The sequence below is a fragment of the Pogona vitticeps genome, chromosome 2 (genome assembly GCF_051106095.1).
Source record: "Pogona vitticeps strain Pit_001003342236 chromosome 2, PviZW2.1, whole genome shotgun sequence".
Classification (NCBI taxonomy): domain Eukaryota; kingdom Metazoa; phylum Chordata; class Lepidosauria; order Squamata; family Agamidae; genus Pogona; species Pogona vitticeps.
This window is the reverse complement of record NC_135784.1, coordinates 5,272,497-5,294,676: the sequence shown is the minus strand read 5'-3', so window position 1 is coordinate 5,294,676 and position 22,180 is coordinate 5,272,497. Positions and strand designations below refer to the sequence as shown.

Here is a 22,180-nt window from a genome sequence, read left to right as displayed (position 1 = left end):
AACCACCTTGGGTTCCCTTCATGAAAAAAAGGTGAAGTACAAAAGTATTTAAATGAACAACAACAAAAAAAAACGAGCAGGAGGGAGGGAGATACACTAGTTGATGAGTTTGTGCTGAATTTTGGCAATGCCTGCTTATCCAACCCCGACCACCAACTAGACACACTAGCCGAGCAGCTGCCCGAGTGGGTTAACGAGGTGCCACTGAAACCCCAAGAAACTTCATGGTCACCCCCCCCCCCCCCGCAGAACACGAATCAGGCTTGAATCAAAGACCACAGAGCCACATAAAACTGGGTACATTTTTATACATTACAAAGACTCTTTGGAGAGTAAATATTAAATCCCATAATATATATATATATATATAGACTGAATATATATATTTATATTTATTTATTTTAAAAAACCCAAACCAGCTACCCCACAAATTGATAGTGTGCATGTAGCTAGTTCCCAAATGAGTCCTCACAAGGGTAAACCCCCCCCCCACACACACACACATCTCACAAGCCTTCCTATTCTTCTCAGATGGTGGGAGATGGGCCTCCAGTATCTCTGGCTTTAAATAGGTGTGCCAGAATCTCAGCAGGGAAGGCTGTCAGGTGGCGCTCTGTGTGTGTGTGTGCGCGCGCGTGTGCGCACATCGGGAGGGAACGGGCCACCACTCTTCAAGTAGCAGCCAAGAGCACATCCCAATCTATGACAAACCCCACAGCCGCTTCTGTGTCCCCGGCCGGCCATCTGTCCCTGGGCACCTCGTCCGTTTCATGAAGTGATGAGACAAATTCATCCCGGCAGCCTGGAAAGGAGCCTCTCCACAGCCTGTGGCCACGAGGTCTCGCCAGAGCTCCTGCGCTTACCAGCAGCGCAACCCCACACACACACGGGTGCTTTGAGGCAACAGCTGCCCCCCCCAAGAAATGTCAGGATAGGAGGGAAAAAAGGGGGGGTTAAGATAGCTGAGCTGGGCCTCGCTGGTATCGCCCGGCAAGCGACGCAATCCCTGGTAGTGGCATGTGGCTTGGTAAAAGTGGCAAGACCTGCCCTTGCCCTTCCTCGTGGCCGCTGAGATTCGCTGGAGGCAGAGTCCTAAAAGCTGGGTCTCCTTGTGGCAATAACCGGCGGCTGTTCTTTCTGCCCTGTCAACGTTGGATCTGCAGCAGCCACTCGCGTCGCCTCGAAAAAAGGAAGGCAGCAGGACGGGAAAAGACCCAAGGAGGCCTCCAGCCTCCCTCCCCTCCTCACAAAGCCCTCCTTCCTCTTCCAGCTTCTGCTCTGCCTTTCCTCACAGGAGAGAAACGGGGGTCAAGGAAGGAGGCCACTGTGAGCAGGAGGAGGAGGCCAAAGAGAAGGGGAAGCGGCCGGCCTCTCTATTGCACATGCACGGATGCACGGGCCCTTTCCAGGTCCTCCTCTGACCTCCTGGTTTGGCCCACCAGGCCCCTTTCTACTTGTAGGTCCAACAGGCAGTGGCCCAGCCCTGTCCCTTGCAGAGCTCCTTGTGCTTCAGGAAACAGCTCTGGACCCGGAACTTCCGCCCGCAGTCCTCGCAGGCGTAGAGGTTCCCGTCGTGGGTCTTCATGTGCTCGGTCAGGTGGTGCTTCAGTTTGAACTTCTTGTTGCAGACCGAGCAGCCGAAGGGGCGCAGGCTGAAGGTCAGCATGATGTGACGGTCCCGCTTGGGCTTCACGGCGAAGCGCTTCCCGCACAGGCAGCCGAACTTCTTGCCGTCGGGCGCCGACATCAGCTTGACGGGCGCGTGGACCACCTGGCCGTGGACGGCGTGGGCGATGATCTCGTTCCCGTGCAGGTCGACCGGTTTCCAGGAGCTCTCAGGGAACGACACCGAGTCCGAGGAGAGGGCCTGATGCGCCTTCCCCGAGAAGCCGCCGGGCGCCCCGGTGGAGGACGAGGCTCCGCTGGGGAAGATGTAGCTGACCTCGCCGGTCTCCTGGATCTCGGCCTGGCACAGTCCTGAGGGCATCTCGCTCAGACCCAGCGGCCTCCCCAAGGACTTGAGGAAACTGGACTCGGCCAGGCACGACGAGGCCGCACTGCCGCCCAGGCCCGAAGCGGTCGCCTCCCCAGAGTCAAAGCGCTCCTGCTTGATGTAGAAGATCTTGGGGGCCACCTCGTGTGGAGAGGCGAAGGCGGAGCCCGGCTCCCCTGAACCCTTGGAGCAGCCCTCGCCTCCCCCGGCTTCCTCCTCCTCCTCCCCTTCATCCAGGATGACCTTCACTGGCCTGTCTGTGGAGCCGCTGCAGATCTGGCCCTGCCGCTCCTCTTCCTCTTCCTCCTCCTCCTCGTCATCGTCGTCGTGGGGCACCTGGATTTTCAGCACCTCCCCGTCGGGGCAGCCATGCGGCGAGCGGTGGTGGCCGAGCCCCTCCCCGCCCCCTGCGCCCCCTTCCCCGTCGTCCCTCAGGCCGAAGTAGTTGCTGCTGCTTGGCGACTGGCTCTCGCTGGCCCGGCTGGACCACGGCCGGCAGGGGCCGCCCTCCAGCTCCTTCAAGATGCCGGAGCACTGGTCCACCACCTGCCACATCTGCAGGCCACTGGCCACCAGCAGGTGGCTGGGCAGGGCCTCCAGCTGGAGCTTGAGCCGGCCGGAGTATATGAGCTGCAGGAGGTTCTCGAAGGCCTCGGGCTCGATGACGCTGGGCAGGACGATGCAGTTCGTGTCGTTCAGGAGGAGCTTGTCATGGAAGTAAGGGGAGGAGGCGGCCAGGACGCTCTTGTGGGCCTGGAAGACCCGGCCCTGGACGTGGATGGAGATGTCGCAGAACTTCCCCTCCAGGCGGTGCTTGTTGAGGGACTCCAGCAGCACGGAGGCATAATGGGGGAACTGGATCTGCACGCTGCGGGACTCGGGCTCCATGGCGCCGGCCAGGCTGGGCACCACCCTCCAAATGGCACAGAAGGCAGCTGTGGGGACACAACCAGGGCGAGGGGGGAGAGAGGAGGAAGCAGGGAGACAAAAGCCAGGTGAGAAGAAAAGAGGAATCTCTCCTGGAGGGCAACACCCCTGCCACTGAATCCACCGGGAAGGCTGGGAGGGAGCTGAGGCTTCACACCCGCCTCACACGGCCAACGTCTGCCGTTCTCCTTGCTCTAACCGGCCAGGAGGGTGAGGGGCTCAAGAATGGATCCAGGGGGCCAGAGCTGGGGCTCCTGCAAAGCTGCCAAGGACGACCCCCCGTTCTGCCCTACAACCCTCTTTTTTTTTCTTAAAGAGAAGGGGGCCTAGGACCTCTGGGGCCCTTCTGCTTCTTTCAACAGGCTGCGTCCTGTGTTTCACACCTACAGCCACACCCAGGGTCCCCCTTCTGTTCTCGCCCCCCCTACACACATTCCTGCCCCAAACCAGGAGTAGCAGTCCGTCGGCCACTTCCAGATCTTGCATTTCCCCAGGGGTGGGAGAGACTTTTTTGGGAGTCACAGAGGGAGGGGGGAAACCTGACCCTCCCCCACCAGAGACACCCTCGTGGCAGGAGGGTCTCCCCGGGGCTTCATGGGGAGTGGGGGGAAGGCCTAGAGAGGGAGGGGAGACCAGGCACAAGCCTCTTGAGTGTGCTTGGGTGGGGAGAGAAGAAGCGAGAGGGAGGGTCCCATGAGGATGATGGGTCGGCAGGCCCTACCGGCCCCCACCCTTCCCATGCGGGCAGCAGCCTTATTGCACAGAGGGGAGCCGGGACACGAGGGAGACCCCCGTCTCCCCCCACCTGCACCACCCCCGTGGGGGGGGGAGATGCCAGCAGGGCATGGGGGGAGGGGACCCTTGAGCATGGCATTCGGGATGGGGGGGAAATCTTCCTTGGGGGCCCCCTCCCCCTTCTCTCTCCCCTCCCTCCCCCCCCCAAATATGCCTTTTGCAAGGGGGGGCACCGCTCCCTCCAGGCCAGCAAAGGCTGCTCTCCTCCTCCCTCCACCCCCACCTCCCCCGGTTGGGACGAGCCCTTCTCTCGCCAAGGCGGGCGCGGGCTCTGCACGAGGAGGATCACCAAAAGGCCCGCGCTCTGCACATGCTCCGGGGTGCCCTCGCTGGCAGACTCCTCCTCTTCCCCCCCCCCGCGCCTCCCGCCCCGAAAGCGGACTAGGGACGCGGGCAGCCCCTCCGGTTCCTCACCTGGCACCGGCGGCGGCGGCGGCGGCGGCAGCGAAGGCGCTCCCGTTCGCCCCCCCTCCCCCCACCCGACTTCCTGCCCGCGTTCCACCCCTCCACCGGAAGCACCAGAACCCTCGTCACGCCCAGCCCCATCGACGCGTCTCGCCCAATCAGGAGCAGAGGACCGGGCGCGGAATGGACCTTTTCCGCTGTAGTTCCGCCCCTCTCCTGCTCTGAGCCAATAGGAGGCTTACCCCCACCCCAGGCTCGAACTTCGCGGGATCCTAGCGCCTGGAAGGGTCGTGCGTGTCGCCCAATGGGAGGCATCCGAACGCAGCGGGAGTCGGGTAACGTCACGTCCTGCAGCCCCATTGGACGCTGCCGGGTGGAGGGGTTATAGGCGGCCCTTTCCGCTGATTGGTTGGACGAGGTGTAATGTTGTCGGCCTGAAGGGGGCGCTCTGATGAAGCCTCCGGAGGCGGTTCCGCCAATTTCTTCAATGAATTGAAAAATCTTTCTTTTTAAAAATGGGACCCCAGGCGGTTGGGGATGGGGTTCGTTCGCCCCATTGGACCCGAGGCTTCCCGGTCCCCACAGCACTCCGTGCCCATGAAATGCCAGGGGAAGGGAGTTGGAATCACGTCCCGAACAGATTTTTTTTTATTTTGGGTTACAACTCCCATCATCCACCGCCCGCCTCGCCGGTGATGGAGGAACATGGGAGTTGTAGTCCTAAGGAGGTGGCCTCATAATAATTCCCCCCCCCATCCCTCCACAGGCTCTTCCTCCTTACTTGCTTCTCTCCCTTCTTCCTTCCCCGATGGGGTTGGGATCGATCGTAAGGAGGATCTTCCTGTGCACGGGGGGGGGGCGCCCCTTGAGAAACTTCTCTCCCAGGAAAAGCAGCAGATTCCCTTTGTCACAGGACAAAAAGCAAAGATTAATTCCCCCTGGTTCCCAGGATGACACAAGAGGGAGGCTGGGTGATCCCTTTTTATCGGACCACCATCAAATGGCAAGAATACAGCAAACGTCTCAAACGAACCATGCTTGCTCCCCCCCCCTTTTTATTATTATTATTTTTTTGCTACGGGCTGTGTTTATTCTGGGGAGGGGGCACTCACTAGCCTGCAGTGGATCTTAGCTAGCACTGCTAATCTCAGCAGGCAGGGTTGGTGGAGAAACGCCTGTTCCTTACCTTGGTGGATGGGGGTCCCATCGGAATCTGGCCTGTCCCCTGTACTGTGCAAAAGTTACATTAAACTGCCAGGAAGGTTTGCCTGGATGTTTGGGATTCGGCGCACCAGGTTACGCATCTCCCCTGAGTAAGGTGGCTTGGGCTCCAGAAACGAGGGCCAACCAACTTGAAGCTTCATTCTGACAAGACAGGCGCCCACCTGGCTCATTGCCAGACAGATCAAATAATATAATTCAGCCTGCTCTAGGCGGGATTATAATCTCTCTCAAGACCTGCGGGTTCACTTCTGCTATCGGCTCTATAATCTTCCACACAGCAGTGGCCCAGGTGCGCATCGGCACAGTTAAAGAGAAGGTACCACCTGCCACGGTCCTGGCAGCATCCGGGTTTGGTGGGATGACACCCGCCTCCCTCACAGTCCCCCTTGAAATAACCGGGGCATGTTCAAGAGGGCTGCTTTAGAAACTTCAGCGTGGGTCAAAACAGTGCAGATAGACTCAGGATTAGGCCTGAGTTGCAGGGAACATAGAAATCCTTGTTTAGCAGATTTATGGGCCACTGGTCCATTTCTGGCCCCAGCCCTAAATTCTAATTCTGGCTTGTAAACGCCTACATGATCTTGGTCCAAGCTGTCAGAAGCACCATCGTCTTCCTTAGAGGAGGCTTTGAAATTGGAAGGAGAGGTTCCATGAGGGCGAGCGACGGTCTTCTCTGTGGTAAAGAGAGCCAGCGCAGTGGTGCGAGCGCTGGCACATGGGGAGATCTGGATGAAACTTAACCACAGAAATCCACTGGGAGGAAGACAGCGGTAGAATTGCTTCTTGGCCGTTTCGCACATCTTGAAAGCCCTGCTAGGGTTTTGCCGTACGGTGTGACTTGACAACATATTTTAAAAAACGACAGGCTTTCGCCGCCTGACAAAGGTTTGAATTGGAACCTGATTTTAAAATTATCGTTAGCGCTCCAACTGAGATGTTTTCGGTTTTCCCTGTTTTTGAAAATTACAGTGGATTGCCTTATATTTTAACATTTGCAACTACCTGAATTTGAGCAATAATAATAATAATAATAATAATAATAATAATAATAATAATAATAATAATAATAATAATAATAATAATAATAATAATAATAATAATAATAATAATAATAATAATAATAATAATAGTGTGCCATCAAGTCAAAGCTGACTGATGGCGACCGGGTTCAAAGTTTTCTAGGTAGAGAATACTCAGAAATGGCTTCCCTTTCACTTCTTCTGGTGGGGTGCCCCGGGACTGTGCAGCTTGACCAAGGCTACACAGGCCGTCTCTTCTCCCAGGAGGCACCGAGGGGGAACCAAACTCCCATCCAAGACCTAAACCACTGAACTATCCAAACAGCTCTAATTGGAGTGATACTGTTTTCTAACTACACTGTAAGCCATATTCTGTCCCTGTCCCGGTTCTTGTTTGGGTTTTTCCTGGGAATTGGGGGCGTGTGTGTATGGCAGCAGGATTTGTCCCTGAAGCTCTTTTCCTCCCGTAATATCCGTCTTGGGTTGAGACCGAAAATTTCCCTCAGTAACTTTGCCTTCCTTTGCCAGTTCTGATGCCAGAGTTGGGATCCATGGAGACCGACTTGTTTGCTGTGTGTAAAAATGCCTGATGCTGCTGCAGAGGTCCTTAGAGGTCTGTCTCTGGTGTCAGGAATGAACCATTTTGTGTTCCCTGGTGAGGTCTACCTCCCTCCGTCCTGCACGGCTGGTTCGTTCTTTTCTTCTTGGGTCGTGGATCATTACCGGGTGCCAGCCTGGCCCTGCCAACCCGGTTGTTATTGTTCCACTTTCTTTTAGATGGGTACAGTGATCAAATCCTTCAGTTAGGAGTCTGTCTGAGGCAACTGGACAAGCCTAGGTCATGGATGGATCTCATGTGAGGGCTGTACACTAGTTAAGTATGTGTTGAGTCATGTCCAACAAAGAAGCCGCCGGGGTGAGGTTGGTCCAGGCTGTGTTAGTGGAAGAGGACGGGGCATCGCTTTCCCAGAAACGCACGGCCACGATGTCCTCAAAGAATCTCAGAAAAGGTTTGGGGAGACTGGAGTTAGAAAAGCATTGCGCACGTCAGCCGCAGTGACGCTGGACGCGCTGTGAGGCCATGCTGTTATTCTGTAGGTGTCAGGGGGGTCTCACCAAAGCTGGAGGAACAGAATCTGATGGTTAGAAAGGCTGTAGCGTCATCCGTTACGGCACTCCTGGTGGCATTTAGTGTACCTCTGGGGGCTAAACTCCAGGGTGGCGTGTTCTGGGGGAGGGCCGTTGATTTTCAGGAAGTCTGTGGTACGGTTTGCGCAGTGGACGGAGGTGGCCGGATCCTAGGGCGGGAGGGAGGTGTGTCCCTGCAATCAGGTTCCCCTCAGCTAATCTGCCGTGTGGGAGAGAAACACTTCACACTTTTGATGAAGTCCAATTACACTCAGGAAAGCTTGTGCCGTAATTTTAAATAAATAAATAAATAAATAAATAAATAAATGAAAATAAATCAGCCTATTTAAAAAGATGCCTCAAGACCAGGCAACCGGGATGACTTTCCTTTCAACGACTGGCTCAACCGAGGGCATTTTATTCTGTGTTTTACTTGCGTTTTTTTTTTAAATATTGCTGTTCTTATGAGTTTTAATATGAGATCCGTTCCATGCTTTTTTTTTTTTAAAAAAAAGTCATCATTGATTAGTGAGTGTTTAATTGTATTCCCTTTAATACTGTAAGCTGCCTTTAGGAGAAAGTTGGCATGTGAGTTACTTTTTCATTCATTTAATTAATCAATGATTCCGTGACAGACAGACAGCCTAATCGCTCTCTGCGGTTCCTGGCCCATGGAGTATCCCAGAACCTAAGTCCTTATGGGAAGCGAAGCAGGTGTGTGTGTGTGTAAAGGCTGCTAATCACCCGTTCCTTGCGAGGTTAGGTGGGTTATGCCCGTTGACAACAAGAACAAGAGCTTCCATAAAGCTGCCGGGGCCAGCCCTGAAGCCCAGCGCCAGGAGTGTCCTTGATTCTCCCAGCCTCTTCCAAGAAAACAGCAGTGGCGCAGATGGTCCTCAGCACCACGGGGCTCTGGAAGGAAAAGCCAACCTTCCCGCTTCCCCCTCCAACACGCTTCGTTTGGGGAGAAGAGGAGGGTTGGTAAGGATGGAGGCAGGAAATGACCTTTGGGGTCATTTTCACTCAAGTCTAGCCTAGGGGGGGGGTCTACCTCAGCACAGGCAAAGCCCCGCTTTTCATGAGTGACCAAAAGGGGCAAAACACCAACTATAAATAAGCACAATAACAGCCATGACAAGCCCAGGCCTGCTGGTGTGCCTGCAAAGAACAGTGAGGGGTTGTGAAGGAACCAACGGTGGTCTCGTTCAGCAGGAAAAAAAGGCATGGCAACGGGGTGGGCGGGTGCAGTGGGGGGGGTCAGCTGCAGATGGTGTGGCCGGCCATAGCAGAGGGGCAGCTGCTGTTAGCCCTGGTTTGGGGGGGCGAGAGCAGAAGCACTGGGGTGACCTTCCAGAATGCCCCTCCGGAGCATGTGAAAAGGGCTGCCCTCTGAATGGTAGCGGAGCCAAAGGGGGTACGGCAAGCAGCAGCTGCCCTGCCGACGTCCAGGCCAGGTGGGAGGGCCAAACCCATCACACCCCACAGTCCTCTGTGCCAAGACGTCTCATTACTTCCAAACTTCATTTGGGTATTCAGGCTGAGTCTCCTTCTCTGCCGTTTTAATGGCCTACATGTAAGATCCTTTTAATTTTCCCGGTTTTTATATTTCTCCCCATGGGCTGTTTTGGCTGGGTTTTTTGTTTTTAAATCCCCATAGCTGTTTTTAGAACTGGGTTTCCCCTGCTTTGCAATGAGATGCTTGCCAGGGGCCATTCTGGACTAGGGGGTGGGAAGGGATAAGTCCCATGGCATTCAGTCTGTCTTGTCCTTGGGAAGGAGAGGAGGTAGGAAAAGAAACAGGAGCCATTCTGCAGCCCTGGGGGTGTCGGCAGCCGTGTGTGTGTGTGTGTGTGTGGGGGGGTGGCAGGCAGGCAGAGACTGGCTCTCCTGCAACACAGAGCCTCTTTTCTGCTGGTGGAGTAATGCCCGCCAGCCCCCATACCTGGCATGCAAGAGAGATGCCCTCACCTGAGAGGCTGCTCGACTCCCTCCGGCACATACACACTCCATTCCTTGGAGAAGCCAAAAGGCTGATGGGGGCCCAAAGAAGGCAACGTTGAAGTCAACCATGTGTACAAAACAGGAAGTGATCACACCCTTCTGGTCGAATCGGGGCTTCCTTTCTGGGCTAAAGGCTCTTTTCGTCCGGCTGCACCCAGTCACCAACCCTGCCTCCCCCCCCCCTCTTTTTTGATGCCCTCCGTTCTCCTGGTGGGGTATGCCCGTCTCCCACCCTCGCCTTCTGGCTCAACAAGGTGTTGCCAGCCCACCGTCCTCCGCTTTAGCAGAACGGAGCCATGGGGGAAAATGCCAAGAGGGGCTGCGAGAGCAGGTGGGGCAAGCTGGGGACTGCGAGGTCACCCCCATCCCCACCTGGAGGAAGGTTTCCAAGATGGTGATGGCGGTGACTGGGGGGGGAGGGTGGACGGCCTTGTATCCTCGCAGGGCGTGTGTGTGCGAGACAGAGGCAGGCTGGTGGATCTGATGCCCGCCTGGCATCACCCGTCCGTTCCGTGGCTCAGATCCTGGAGGGCTGAAAGCGTGGGCAGATGGGGGGTGGGGGTCCACTAAGGCGCAACCTCACCCCCCACCCACCCCCCACCAGTGTCTTCGCAGCTGCTAATGGCGTAAAAGACCAATTGCTTTTTATTAAACATTTTCTTCTGTTGTCACCACACACTCCAGAAAAAAAAGAGAGGGAGAAAAAATAAATTTGACATAAAATAAACTTGAGAGCTTGAGAGAGAGAGAGATTGAGGGCCAAAGAAGGGGAGAGGGAGAGCTGCCAGGGGGGTGAAAGTAAGGCTGAGGCCCATTTGCCCCATGGCTCGGACTCTCTTCCAAAGGGGGGGGAGATATGTACAGGGGGGGACTGAGGTCACAGAGGGCAGGGTGGGGGGAGGAGAGAGAGAGAGAGAAATTGAGAGAGCTCATCTTATATACAGTACAAATCCCGCGGTAATTACACCTGGGGGGGCAGTCCGTGGGGAGCAGGCTGCTTGGGGGGGGGGAAGCGGAGGGGGGAAATTAGGATTTCACATATGTACAAACTTTTATATAATAATAATAATTAATAATCAATAATTAATCATCATCATAATAATTCATCATAATAATACGTATAAATATCTACGGCGCCGCCGGAGCCACCGTCCTTGTCCGGGGTGGGATGGAGGTGGGCGGGGGGGGGGAGGAAGGAAAAAGAAAGAGGGTTCTGTGAGGGGGGGGGGGAACAAAGCAAGAGCGAGAGAATTGTTGCAAAAGAAATCCGGTTCAGAAAGAGCAAAGGGAGTCAGAGGGAAGAAGGGGGGGGAGAGAAAAGGATAAAGGAGGAGGGGGTGGCAGGGGGGGGGCGAAAGTCTGTGGGGGGGGGCAAAAGAGAGATGCGCCGGGAGATAGCCAGAAAGAAGAAACGACCCACGACGGAGACTCCACCCAAGTAGTAGCAGCGGTAGCGGCGGCGGCGGCAGCTCAGAAACCCAGAAGCGCGGACGGACGGGACGGACGGACGGCGAGCGAGCGAGCACCACGCGAGTGGGGGGGGGAATCCCCAGGGCCCCCCTCCCCTCCGCTTCTCCCTCCGGCAGGCGTGAGGGACGGGGGGGGATCCCCCATCCCATCCCCAGCCCGCCCCCACCCCACCCCTGAGCACCCTGCAGCTGAGCAATTTCCCCCCACACACACACCAAAAAAAACTTTTTAAAATCAATGGCTTCTTTGAGAGAGTTTTGACTAGCGGACACCCCCCCCGCGACCGGTTCGCTTCCCCCCCCTCCAAACAAAACAAACAAACACAGGGATCCAAGCCGGGGAGGCAGGGAGGGCATGGAGGAAGGGAAAGAGCGAGCATCCTCATCCTCCTCCTCCTCCTTGCCCCGTAGAAGGAAAGAGAGCGGTGTCCTGCTTGGAGAGGAAGGTCCAGAAAGAAAGGCGCGCGCGGGGGGGGCACTGTACAGAGCAGGCGAAGCCCTTTGTCAGATGAAGGAGGGGAGGAGGATATGGGCCGTGGGGGGGGAAGGGAAGGGACTTGGCCCCTTTTAGGAAGGGGGGGGGTGATTTTGGAGGCGCTGCCTCGACTTGCCGGCGCCTGGGTGAGTGTGTCTGTGTGGCCTGCGCAGAGCAGCCCCCCCTCCTGTTCCAGCCTCCTCTTCCTCCCCCCCCCACGTCGCAGAAGAGGCAAAGGGAGGCGGGGGGGGGGTTGTCTTCCAACAGCCAGGGAGGCGGCGGCGGCGGCGGCGGGGGTGTGTGTGTCCTGGGATGGGGCGCGACCCTCCCACCCCGTCCAAGGGAGCTGGCTTACACGGGAATCGGGACCAGCCTACCCCGGAGGCCGAGCGCTGCTCTCCCAGCAGCAAAGACGGGGTGGGTGGGGGGTGGGGAGCGGGGTCGAGGGGGGGCAAAGCAACCCCCCCTCCTGCTGCCTTAAAAAAAAAAGCCGGCAGCAGCGTTGCGGCCCATGCGGAGGAAAAGGGAGGCAATGCCACTCCTGAGAAATCCATGGGGGGGGTTTAGGGTGGGGGTAGTTGAGGCGGGGGGGGGGGATAAAGCGGGGCAGGAAGACCCTCGCCCGCTCTCCTGCTTCGAGAAACTGGGGGGGGGGGGGAAGAGAGAGAGAGAGGGAAGGAGGGGAGTTTAAGATTGTCGTCTGTGTCCTGCTATAAAACACCCTGAAAATGCATCTGGACCTTTTGCCCCCCCCCCCCGCGCGCCCCTGTTGACCTGGATCATAGCTGTCCCCCCCCCCGCCCCCAGGCGCGCACACGAGGGGGTTGGGCGCGCGCACGCCCCCCGTCCTCCTTCCCCCCCCCCGTCCCCCGCCGCCGCCGCCGCCGGTGCTGCTGCTTGCTGCTTCGAGGTGGGGGGGGGGTTTGGTGGTCTGGGGCGCGGGGGGGGGGCTGTCGCTAGTGCTCAGACGCGGTGTTGCGAAACTCTCCATTTTCCGTGATCTGGAGTCGCGGGGGCGGAGGCGGTTGCCCGGGTAGGATCCCGTTCCAGGGGGATCCCAGCGCGACGCTCAGACGCGGGTTTGCTGCACCCACGGCGGAAAACTGCCTCTCCTGCAGCGGAGACAGAAAGGGGAGAGAGAGCGGCGCTTATTTATTGACGGTAGGGGGCGCCGCTGCAGTCCCCCCCTCCACCCTGCGCACGGTTTTCCACACACCCCCTCACACCCCCCAGGAAAGGCGTCCCGAGGGGCGTCCGGACCCCCAGGAACCACCCCGAAAATCATGGGCTCCCTCTTCCCGCCCAGCCCCCCCAGGGGTCTCCCGTGGGCTGGCCGCTGAGTTTCTGGGGGCTGCTTGGGGAGGAACCCCCCCATCCCACTTTTCCCAACCCAACTCAGCGCCCGACTTCTCCCCCCCCCCCAAGAGACAGGCCCCTTCCCTCTTCCCGCCTTCTGGCACTAACCTCTTGGTGCCAGCTTCCACCACGCGACCGACCCCCCCTTGGCCAGGAGCACTCAGGCCCCCTCTTTTCCAGATTTTTTTTGGGGGGGTCTCCTGCACTCTCCCCGCCAGGACACACAAACAAGGCCCCTTGCCCCCCTCCCCACTTCGACGGACGAACGCACGTCAGAAGGGAAGCGCAGTGGGGGGTGTCTGGTGGAATGGGGGGGGGTGAGGACAGACACCAGACAAGGACAGCGGGGGGGGGGGGCAAGAGCAGTGCAGGAGGGCGTGGGGGGAGCATTTTCAGGTCAGGCAGGGCCTGGGATAGCTTTAGTAGGGGATACAGGAGGAGGGGGTTCGAAAGGCTCTTCTCTGCTCCCTCTTTACACTCCCTTTTTGACACACCACCCTCTGCACACCTTTTTGCTCCTCTTCACCTGAAAGATTTCGAAGCTCCAGAAGCCCCACCCCCATCACACACACACCACCCCAGGTGGGGCACACCTGGAGCAAGTCCATCCAGGGCCGACTCTGGTGTGAACAGGAGGAAATTGGGGCAGGTGGGTAGGAATCCTGGTTGAACATGCCCCCGAACACACACAAAGACACATGCGAGCGCACCTGAGGCCAAGCCCTGCAGGGGGGGAGCATCAGAGCCGGACCCGAACCCCCCCTCCCAACAAATAAGTACAGAGGAACCTACCAAGGGTCTCAGGTAGGTGCAAGGGGGAGGGGCCGAAGAGCTACTCTGGGGTGGGGGTGGGGGGAGGGGAAGGGAGGGGGCAAGGGGGGGCGTGTGCAGAACCCACCTGGTCTGCTACCGCACGGCGAGGGTGCCCCCGGTCCCTCCATGTGACAAAGGAAGAGTCATAGAGAGTTACCTGCTGAACCGCTAGGATGAAATGGAAAAAACATACGGATCAAGGCCCCAGTGTGTGTGTGTGTGTGTGTGTGTGTGTGTGTGTGTGTGTCTGGGCGGGGAACAGAGTGGGGGGAATGCAGGCCACCCATGGGGCAGTGGTGGAGGAGGTCCCGTGAGGGCAGGCCATGTGTGTGTGTGCGCGTGTGTGTTGGGGGGGGGAACAGCAGCAGCAACGCTCAGCCCCCCCCCCACCATGTCTCCTTGCAATGCCAGGGAGGTGAATGGGCAGGTATGCCAAGCCTTTGGGGTGGGGTGGGGCTGACCATTCCCTGCCTTGCCATCTGCCCCCCCTCACCCAACAACTCCAAGCCAAAGAGCAGTGGGGGGAGCACTCCCTCTCGCTCCCCACCCCCACCCCTCACGTGCAGCTGACTCAGCAGCAGGTCCAGCTTGATTCCCCCTCACCCCAAAGAGCTCTCCTGGCTCCCTCCGGAGATCCCACCTTTGTTTTCCTGCAGCAGGACCCCCCCCCCCGTTGTCTAGCAAGGGGATGATGATGGGTGGAGGTGGGGAGAATGGCTGGGATTTACTGGGGGGGGGAGTGTTGGGAGAGGTCTTCCTCCCAGGGACAAGCCATCTCTCTCCGGCATGAGGAGGGGTTGCTTGCTGGAGAAGAGTCGGGGGGGGGGAATGAAACCCAGGCCGGATGGGGGTGGATGGGGGTCAGCCCCTCTCCAGGGTGGGGTGCAAAGGGGCCTTACTCTGCTCAGGATACGTCTCCTCTGGGTTATGGGCCCACCCCACAGGGATGAATTTCCTTTCCCACGCGGGAGTGTCCCGTCCACTCACAGGGCCCGGACGGCCCTCTCCTCTGTGCCTCTGGAGTGGGGCTCTCAGGCCCCACGCACGGCTTGCCCCCAGCCCCACAGCAGCCCTTCCTTGCTGACGGCTGCCTCCTTGTGGGGTGAGACCCCCTTCAGCCTGGCTTCCTCCGGCCTCTCTCTCTCCCTCCCCCCCTCCCAGGGCCCGGCCCCACACAGGGAGGGCAGCCAGAAGCACAGACAGGCAGAAGCACAGACAGACAGATGGGACAGGCCGGACAGGTGGACCCCCAGAAGCGTGCACGCAGCTGCAGGGATGGGGTGGGGGGGCGCAGGCCCAGACCAAAGGGCAGGCGGGCAGAGACGAGGACCAGGTTGGGTGGGGGAGTCGGGCAGGAAGGGGTGGAAGGAAGGGGTGGAATGAGACCATGAAGACACAGAAAAGAACAATGACATTGTAATTTCCACCTGAGCGTCGAGCAGCCGCTTCCGCGGTTCGGAGGCGTCGAGGGCGGCCGAGTGATCCCTGCGCAGCTCCTCCTCCACCAGCATCAACCTGCAGGGACAGGCTTCACTGGAGTCAATCCGGGCCCCCCCGACCCAGCCAGCAGGCAGGCGGCGGGAGCCGGGGCCGCCAGCTGTTGCGGGAAGGGGGCTCCCGAGGACGACGGGGCCGCGGGGGAGCCCGAGACCCCGCCGGTGAGGAGCCCCTCCCTTTCCTCAGGGACACCCCTCCTGCCCCCCTCTTCCCAAGGGAACAGCTGCCAGGGGCAGGAAGGAGGAAGCTGTGACCCCCCATCCACCCACCCACTTTCCTCTCTACCCACCTGCCTGCCGCTGGACCCACCTCGTGGCTGCAGGGAGTGGGTGGGTGGGAGATCTGTCTCGCCTGGGAGGGTGCCCACCCATTTTTAGGGCCACCCTGTGTCCCCCATTTCTCCCCGGGGGGCCCCGCCCTGCAGCTCACCTGCCAATGATGCTCTTGATTTGCGAGTCCTTCTCCACCTGCTGCTGCCGGAGGCGCTTCTCGCTCTGCTCCAGCCGCTGCTGATATTGCTGGAGGATCTTGCTGGTCTGCTCCTCCTGGGTCAGCAGCCGCCGCTCGTACTCCTCCAGCTTCCGGTTGGACATGTGGAGGCGCTCCTTCAGGGAGTGGATCTCCTCCTCGTATTCCTTCACCTGGGAGCCCAAGAGAGGAGGAAGGAAGCAGGGCGCTCAGAGGCTTTCCTCGTCCAGCCCCGGGCACCCCACCCTGTGGCCCCAAAAGGAGAGGGGGTGTGCGGCTGGCGGCCCCCTCAGCCAGCCTCCGGCCTGAGGGAGGTCTCTTGAGTAGAGGCCCCTTCCACACACCTTCTACCCTGGAAACACTGGAATCAGCCTGGCAGCCCATGTGCCGCCCCCCCGGTGGGCAGGCCGTGGCTGGCTGCTCCCTGCCCATCCTGAGCTAGCCAAGGCCATGGAGGACGTTGGTTGGCAGCCATGATCAGACTGGCCAGTCTTCCTCCAAAAAAACCTCTGACGGCTGTCTCTATTCTCTCTCCCCCTCCAGTTTAAAGCGGAGTTGAATGTGGCGAAGACAGCCTTCAAGAGGAGAGGGGCCTTGGGTCCGCCTCCCCACGGACCCCCCACCCATGTTATCCGCTTCCAGGGGTCAGCTGCCGGAAGCTCTGGGTGTGTTGTCCCCCCCCCCCCGTACCCTGTCCAACCGACTCTCGTCCATGGACTTGGAGTACTCTTTCAGCTTGTACTCCTCCCGCTCAATGTGGGAGCTCTCAATGTCCGCAGAGAGGTGGGGCATGTTGGAGACCCAGGCGACCGTCCGCTCGGAGGCTGGCATGGCGGGGTTGAGCGTCGAAGGCGTGTGTGATTGCTGCCGGAGGAGAAGGAAGGGATGGAATGAAGGAAGGCAGGGAGGAAGGCAGGGAGGAAGGGGTGGAGGGAAAGAAGGATGGGAGGAAAGGATGGAGTGAGGGAAGGCAGGGAGGAAGGATGGACAGATAGGAAGGAAGGAAGGAAGGAAGGAAGGAAGGAAGGAAGGAAGGAAGGAAGGAAGGAAGGAAGGAAGGAAGGAAGGAAGGAAGGAAGGAAGGAAGGAAGGACAGGGTGAGTGAGGCCACCAGCATTTTTAACAGTATCTCTGAGGAGCATTTAACTTAACTTTTTCAGGCGTTCAAATTGCATTCTTTGTGGCCAACCTTTTAATTTTTCTAAAAAATAAATAAATGTACAGAGACAACATAAGAAAAGGTACTGCCTGCTCTAACATAATAAAAGAAAAACAGAAAAGAAAAATACGCATATATTAATACAACTCAACTAGAGATGGGCACGAACCTCGGTTCGTAGGTTCATGCTGTTTATATGCAGGGCATCACAGATGCTGCACAATCCTTTCCCCCACCTCCCAGGCCGGATTCCGCCAGGCGTGCTCCTTCTCCCCCTCCTCTTCAGCTGTTCAGCCAGTCCCCGGCAGGAGCAAATGCTTCCCTGCCCCGCCTCCTTGGCTGATTGCCCACTCAGACAAGGAGGCGGGAGGGCCAATCTCGTGCTCCTGCCAGTGACTGGTTGAACAGCCAAAGAGGAGGAGGGGAGGAGCACACTCTCGACTGTTGAGTGAGTTGTTGGCCAGACAGGTAGGAGAAGCGCATGGCCCTTGTGCTGCTGTGTGCATGAACTGGACATGAGCCTCTGAGTCGAGGTTTGTGCCCGTCTCTAAACTCAACAACAACAGCAAAATATCTAAATTCCAAGTAACTTGAATTTCAAGCATGATTTCTGTTCCTGAAACATGGTCAAAGATTTTTTTTGGGGGGGGGAGATTTTCTCTGACCGACTGCCAGCAAATTTTTGTCCGGAAAATGAGCTACAGAGGATGGCCTTCCTCATAGGCAGCACTGCCTTTCATCTGGTCCACCACACGCAGCCTATAAGCCATGGGGCAGGGATAGTCCAAGGTCTCCCACCGCCTGTCAGTCCCGAGGGTGGCTCTCTTTCCACCCCCATCGGGTTTGCCTCAGGTTGAGGTGCCTCTGTGATTCTCCCCCCCCCCCCGTGCATTTGGCCCCAAATGGCTCCTCTTCCACCTTCTCTCCACGCCCTGCCCAGGACTGGTTATTGAAAGAAGCCCTGCCTTTCCTGGGAAATTCATTTCTCCTTCCTTCTAACCCCATGCGTTTCCCCAAATCCCCCGTGGCTGTCCGTGTCTCTCTGTGGCGAAGGCTGGCATATGTGTCGGGAGAAGGCATCCCTTTGGAGACAGGCCGGCTGAGCCAAAGTTCACTGTGGTCTGGGGACACGTAGCTTAGACTACAGCAAAACATTACACATGGGTCTGCCCCAGGAGACTGGCTGGGTGACACTTTAACAGAGTACAGCAACTCCATTCTTAACTGAGGAGCTCAAGCTTAGAAACAAATTACATATTGGCAACTATTTTTCTGTTGTCCAGCACGTTCCGTAAATAACTTGGGAGGAAGCTGAAAGTCTTCGGGTGCCCAGATGAACCTTCCTGGGTCTTGAGATCTGCCAGAGAGGGCCATACCTATAGCAGGTCCCCTCTTCCATTCCAAAGCCTGGATTTCTTTCCCTAGAGCAGATTCCCTGAGACCTTCTGGGTAGCAGCTAGAAACCTCTCCGTTGGTGGGAGCTCACCTGGCTTTCTAATTTCACCCAAAGTCAATCTGGCTCTCAAATCGGATCATTCACTTGATAGCCAAAAACAAAGACCGAGCGGCCGTACCGGAAGTCCTCCAACACTCGTTTGCTATGAACCCGTGGTTTCCAACCTAGAGTCCCCAGAGGTTCTTGGACTACAAGTCCCAGAGATCCAGGCCGGCACAGCTGGTGGCAAAGGCTTCCTCTGGGAGTTTTAATCCAAGAATCTTGGGGGACCCAAGAACTGTACTGGGGCAGAGCGCACCACCCTCTGGATCCGGCCTGGGAGGGGGCGGAAAGAGACGGGAATGAGATTTCTCCCCACCCCTGCTTCTGGTGCTCCTTCCACATCCTCTCCTTCTGGCAGGATCTAGGGTGCATGGGGGTGGGTGGGTGGCTGGTTCCTGCCATGTCTTTGAGGGGGGGGGCTAGCCAAGGCAGTCCGGTTTTGTGCCCACTTGATGTGGAGGAAGCTGTCTGTGTGAATCTTTTCTGTTTCCCTGCTAAAAGCACAGCAGAGGCCTTTAATGACCTCTCCAGGCACCACCTCAAAGAACAGAGTTCTCCGAAGTTCACGCAAGGAGCGTGTCCTGGCCTGTCACAGGGACGCGTGAGGCTGCTCTGACAGACTTTGATGGCTACGACCTCCTGGCCTCATCCATCGTGGCTGGACAGCCGCTGCCCTTCCTCCGTGGTCCCCAGCTAATCTGTGGCAGTTCTGCTGTGACAGCAGTGCTGGGCTGTGGACGTAGGAAGTGTTCCTTCATCCTCTAGGTGAGGTTTAGTTCCTTTCTAAGGTTGGCTTGAGTTACGTGGGCCAAGGGAAGGGAGGGAGGGAGAGAAGAAAGGAAGGAGGAAGAGAAGGAAGGAGGAAGGGAGGGAGGGAGGGAGGGAGAGAAGAAGGAAGGAGAGAAGGAAGGAGAAGAGGAAGGAGGGAGGAAGAGAAGGAAGGAAGAGAAGGAAGGAGAGAAGGAAGGATTGGAGGGAGGGAGAGAAGGAAAGAAGGAGTGGAGGGAGGGAGAGAAGGAAAGAAGGAGTGGAGGGAGGGAGAGAAGGACGGAAGGAGTGGAAGGAAGGAGAGAAGGAAGGAAGGAGTGGAAGGAAGGAGAGGAGGAAGAAGGAAGGAAGGAGTGGAGGGAGGGAGAGAAGGAAGGAAGGAGAGAAGGAAGGAGTGGAGGGAGGGAGAGAAAGAAGGAAGGAGAGGAGGGACTGGGGAGAGAAGGAAGGAGGGAAGGAAGGAGAGGAAGCGAGGACTCCATCCATCAGCAAAGGTCTGTCCCATCTTGAATCCACCTGCTGTTGCTGATGCCGTCATTGAAGGAAAGAATTCAGCAGAGACCTTCGGTGACCCCTGAGGAGAGCTGCGGCCTCGTGGTTTCTTCTGGCTGTGGCCAGAGCCTCAAGCCCTGCACTGCCCATCGAGGACTGCTTGTCTGAGGGCAGCCTGGTCTTGGATTCGATCAAGCTGGTCCAGAAACAGCTGGTGGAACAAACAGGGCTAACGCAAGTCTCTGGTGAATGCATGAAGCCACCCTCGGGCACCGACTCCGATCCTCCTTGGTCAGGGTGCCCGATGTGCCCCCTCAGTCGCCGGACAAAGCCAGTTGGGTCTTCCTCCTCAGAGGGGAGAGACTGGGTCATGGAGAGGAGGAGCCCTACTGCGGGAAATGTCTTTTACTGCAAGGTAAAAGACAGCAGGAAAGGAGGAAGATGAAAAGAAGAGATGGAAAACCTCAGGCCGCCCTAAGTTGGAGGTGGCCGGGCGAAGGAAGAAGGCAAACTCAGAGGGCCGTTGCAGGGGTCTGCCAGCTCCTCTCTCCTTCTCTTGCTTCTCACTTCAGGTCCAGATGGTTTCTGCATCCCTTGAGCACTCAGCGGTGACTTCTTCAACACCAGCCTGCGTGGTCACAAAGGTCTTCCTCCGAGGTGGGCCTCCGGCAAGCGTGAGTAAAGGGTGGTGCTTACCAGCTTGGCCAAGCCTTCCCTGTTCTGTTGGGTCGTTTTATGGTGTTTGATCAGAGCCCTGAAATCTCTACTTCACTCTTTTAATTGGTCTATTGTTTTAATGGCTGAACCCTGTAGCCCGTCAGAACGCAAGCAGGCCCATTGAATCGGTGGCACTTAACAGTGGAGCCGACTCAGCCAATCCTCATGGATTCAAGGAGCTTACTTGCATAGCGACTTGCCCCTGGGATTTCGGTCAAAGTTTCGGCCTCAGCTGCTTTCCTTCTACTGTTAACACTTCGCTCCGTCTCACTCACTGATTCGTGGAACAATTGTGCCTTATTGTCAGTGTAATTTAATTAAATTCAGAATGCACACCCAGGTTCTGTATAAAAGTGGAATCCAGATCCCAGAACAGATCGTGAATAAACAGATCTATCGTTAATAAAAAGATCTACCTAGAGTGGTTGTGGAGGTCCGCCGGCTCGAGCCCAGAGCGAGCAGCAAAGGAAAGGAAATGGTGTGCTGCTTATGTCCCATCCCATAGCACTTCAACCACTCTCTAGTCAGTTTACAATTCAGTTATGCAGGCTACACCTTGCGCACCCACACGCCCAGCAAGCTGGGTACTCAATGGAAGGCTGAGTGAACCTTCAGCGGGCGACCTGAGCCTGGCAGGATCAAACTCAGGTTTGGAGCAGAGTTGTGACTGCAGTACTGCAGTTGGGCCACTGGAGATCAAGAGCTCCAGAGTCCGTGGGCCACAGTCCTCTTGGAGCGTGTCCACACCAGCCGGCGGACTTCCACAGACGCTCTAGCCCTTCTCCGGGAGGGCCCCTCTTCTCCCCACCCACCTCCCCACCCCTATCACCCCTGCCGGCTTCCACCCACCTGCTTGGTGATTGATGGCTTGAGAGCGGAGGGGGTCTCCTTGTTGATGGACTGCTGGCGGCTGCGGGGCGGGCCGTACGGGGCCTCTGGCTGGAGGAGGTTGCCGCTGGAGGGCCGGGGTTTCTGGGCGGCCGAGACAGTGAGTTGCTGGGATTTGCCCCGCTGGAGCGGGGGCTGGGGCTGCGGGGGCGGCGGGGCGCTGGTGCGCTGGGGCTGGGGCCCGATGGTGATCTGGGGCGGGGAGAGCATGTTCTGGAGGTTCTCCTGCAGGGAGAGCTGGCGCTTGGTGAACTCAGAGCCCTGGCGGGTGAACTCGTCGCTGTAGCTGTGGCTGTGGATGATGTGCTTGCTGGTGGAGAGGTCCTCACTCTTGCTGTAGCCGTGGAAAGGGGCGAAGGCGTCCGGGTTGCCCTCGGCTGGCCGGTGCGGGTGCGCGTGGAGGGGGCCGCCGGGGGCCGGTCCGTCGGAGGCCATGTGGAAGAGGGGGTTCTGGAAGGACAGGGGGATCCTGAGCTGCTGGGCCGAGGAGGTGCCTCCGCCTCCGGGGCCTCCGGGCCCCCCGTCGGTGGTGACACCCATCTGGCTGAGCCGGAGGCCAGCGGCGATGCTGGAGCCGCTGCCCTGGGAGAGGCGGCTGGGCCGGAGCCCGAGGCCGGCCGTGATGGAGGCCTGGCTGCTGTTGAGCATGTCGCCCACACTGTGGAGGTTGGAGATGCTGTTCATGCGGCTGTCCTGCAGGTCCAGCATGGAGACGCTCTTGTTGACGCTCAACACCTTCTGGTCCGGCTCCGTGATGTCCGAGCTGCTGGTGCAGTAGGCGGGCGAGGAGCGGGCCAGCGGGGGCCGGGCCACAAAGAAGATGTCTTTCGAGCCCTTCTCCTTGGTGGGCGAAGGCAACCGGGTCATGTCCATGGAGCTGTGGGGAAAGTGGGGGAGGGGGCGGCCGGCACAGGGCACGGGGTGAGGAAAGGGCCAGAGCCTCCGGATCCTCCTCCTCTGAGCCCAGCAGCTGCCACGATGCTGCCTTTCTGTCGAGGGGTGTTTGGGGGGGGGGAAGAACCAACTCTCGACCTGCGTTTCAGGGGGCTGAAAATCCCGAGACGTGTGTGAGACCAAGGGCTTCTCAC

General features: G+C 58.0%; 2 protein-coding genes across 12 annotated transcripts in view; both read right to left on the bottom strand.

Annotated features, from left to right (window-relative positions):
- Nucleotides 1-288: 288 nt before the first annotated feature.
- ZBTB9 (zinc finger and BTB domain containing 9) lies at nucleotides 289-4,206 on the bottom strand. The gene is made up of 2 exons (XM_072987677.2): nucleotides 4,130-4,206; nucleotides 289-2,928 (listed from the first exon to the last, which is right to left on the bottom strand). The coding sequence occupies exon 2, from the start codon at nucleotides 2,879-2,881 to the stop codon at nucleotides 1,451-1,453; it is 1,431 nt and encodes a 476-aa protein (XP_072843778.2). The 5' UTR covers nucleotides 2,882-2,928; nucleotides 4,130-4,206; the 3' UTR covers nucleotides 289-1,450.
- A 5,913-nt stretch (nucleotides 4,207-10,119) lies between these two features.
- The window catches only part of SYNGAP1 (synaptic Ras GTPase activating protein 1), a 65,147-nt gene continuing 53,086 nt past the window's right edge, over nucleotides 10,120-22,180 (bottom strand). For 2 of the 11 annotated variants that reach the window (XM_072987131.2, XM_072987140.2), the window contains 4 exons: nucleotides 21,054-21,969; nucleotides 16,261-16,434; nucleotides 15,532-15,743; nucleotides 13,816-15,133 (listed from right to left, as the gene is read on the bottom strand). In XM_072987131.2, coding sequence (XP_072843232.2) covers nucleotides 14,467-15,133; nucleotides 15,532-15,743; nucleotides 16,261-16,434; nucleotides 21,054-21,969 — 1,969 coding nt within the window. In that variant the 3' untranslated portion in view covers nucleotides 13,816-14,466. Of the gene's footprint in view, nucleotides 12,549-13,690; nucleotides 13,774-13,813; nucleotides 15,134-15,531; nucleotides 15,744-16,260; nucleotides 16,772-21,053; nucleotides 21,970-22,180 lie in introns of those variants that run through there. The other 9 variants (XM_072987134.2, XR_012082967.2, XM_072987137.2 and 6 more) reach the window with 9 other exon arrangements.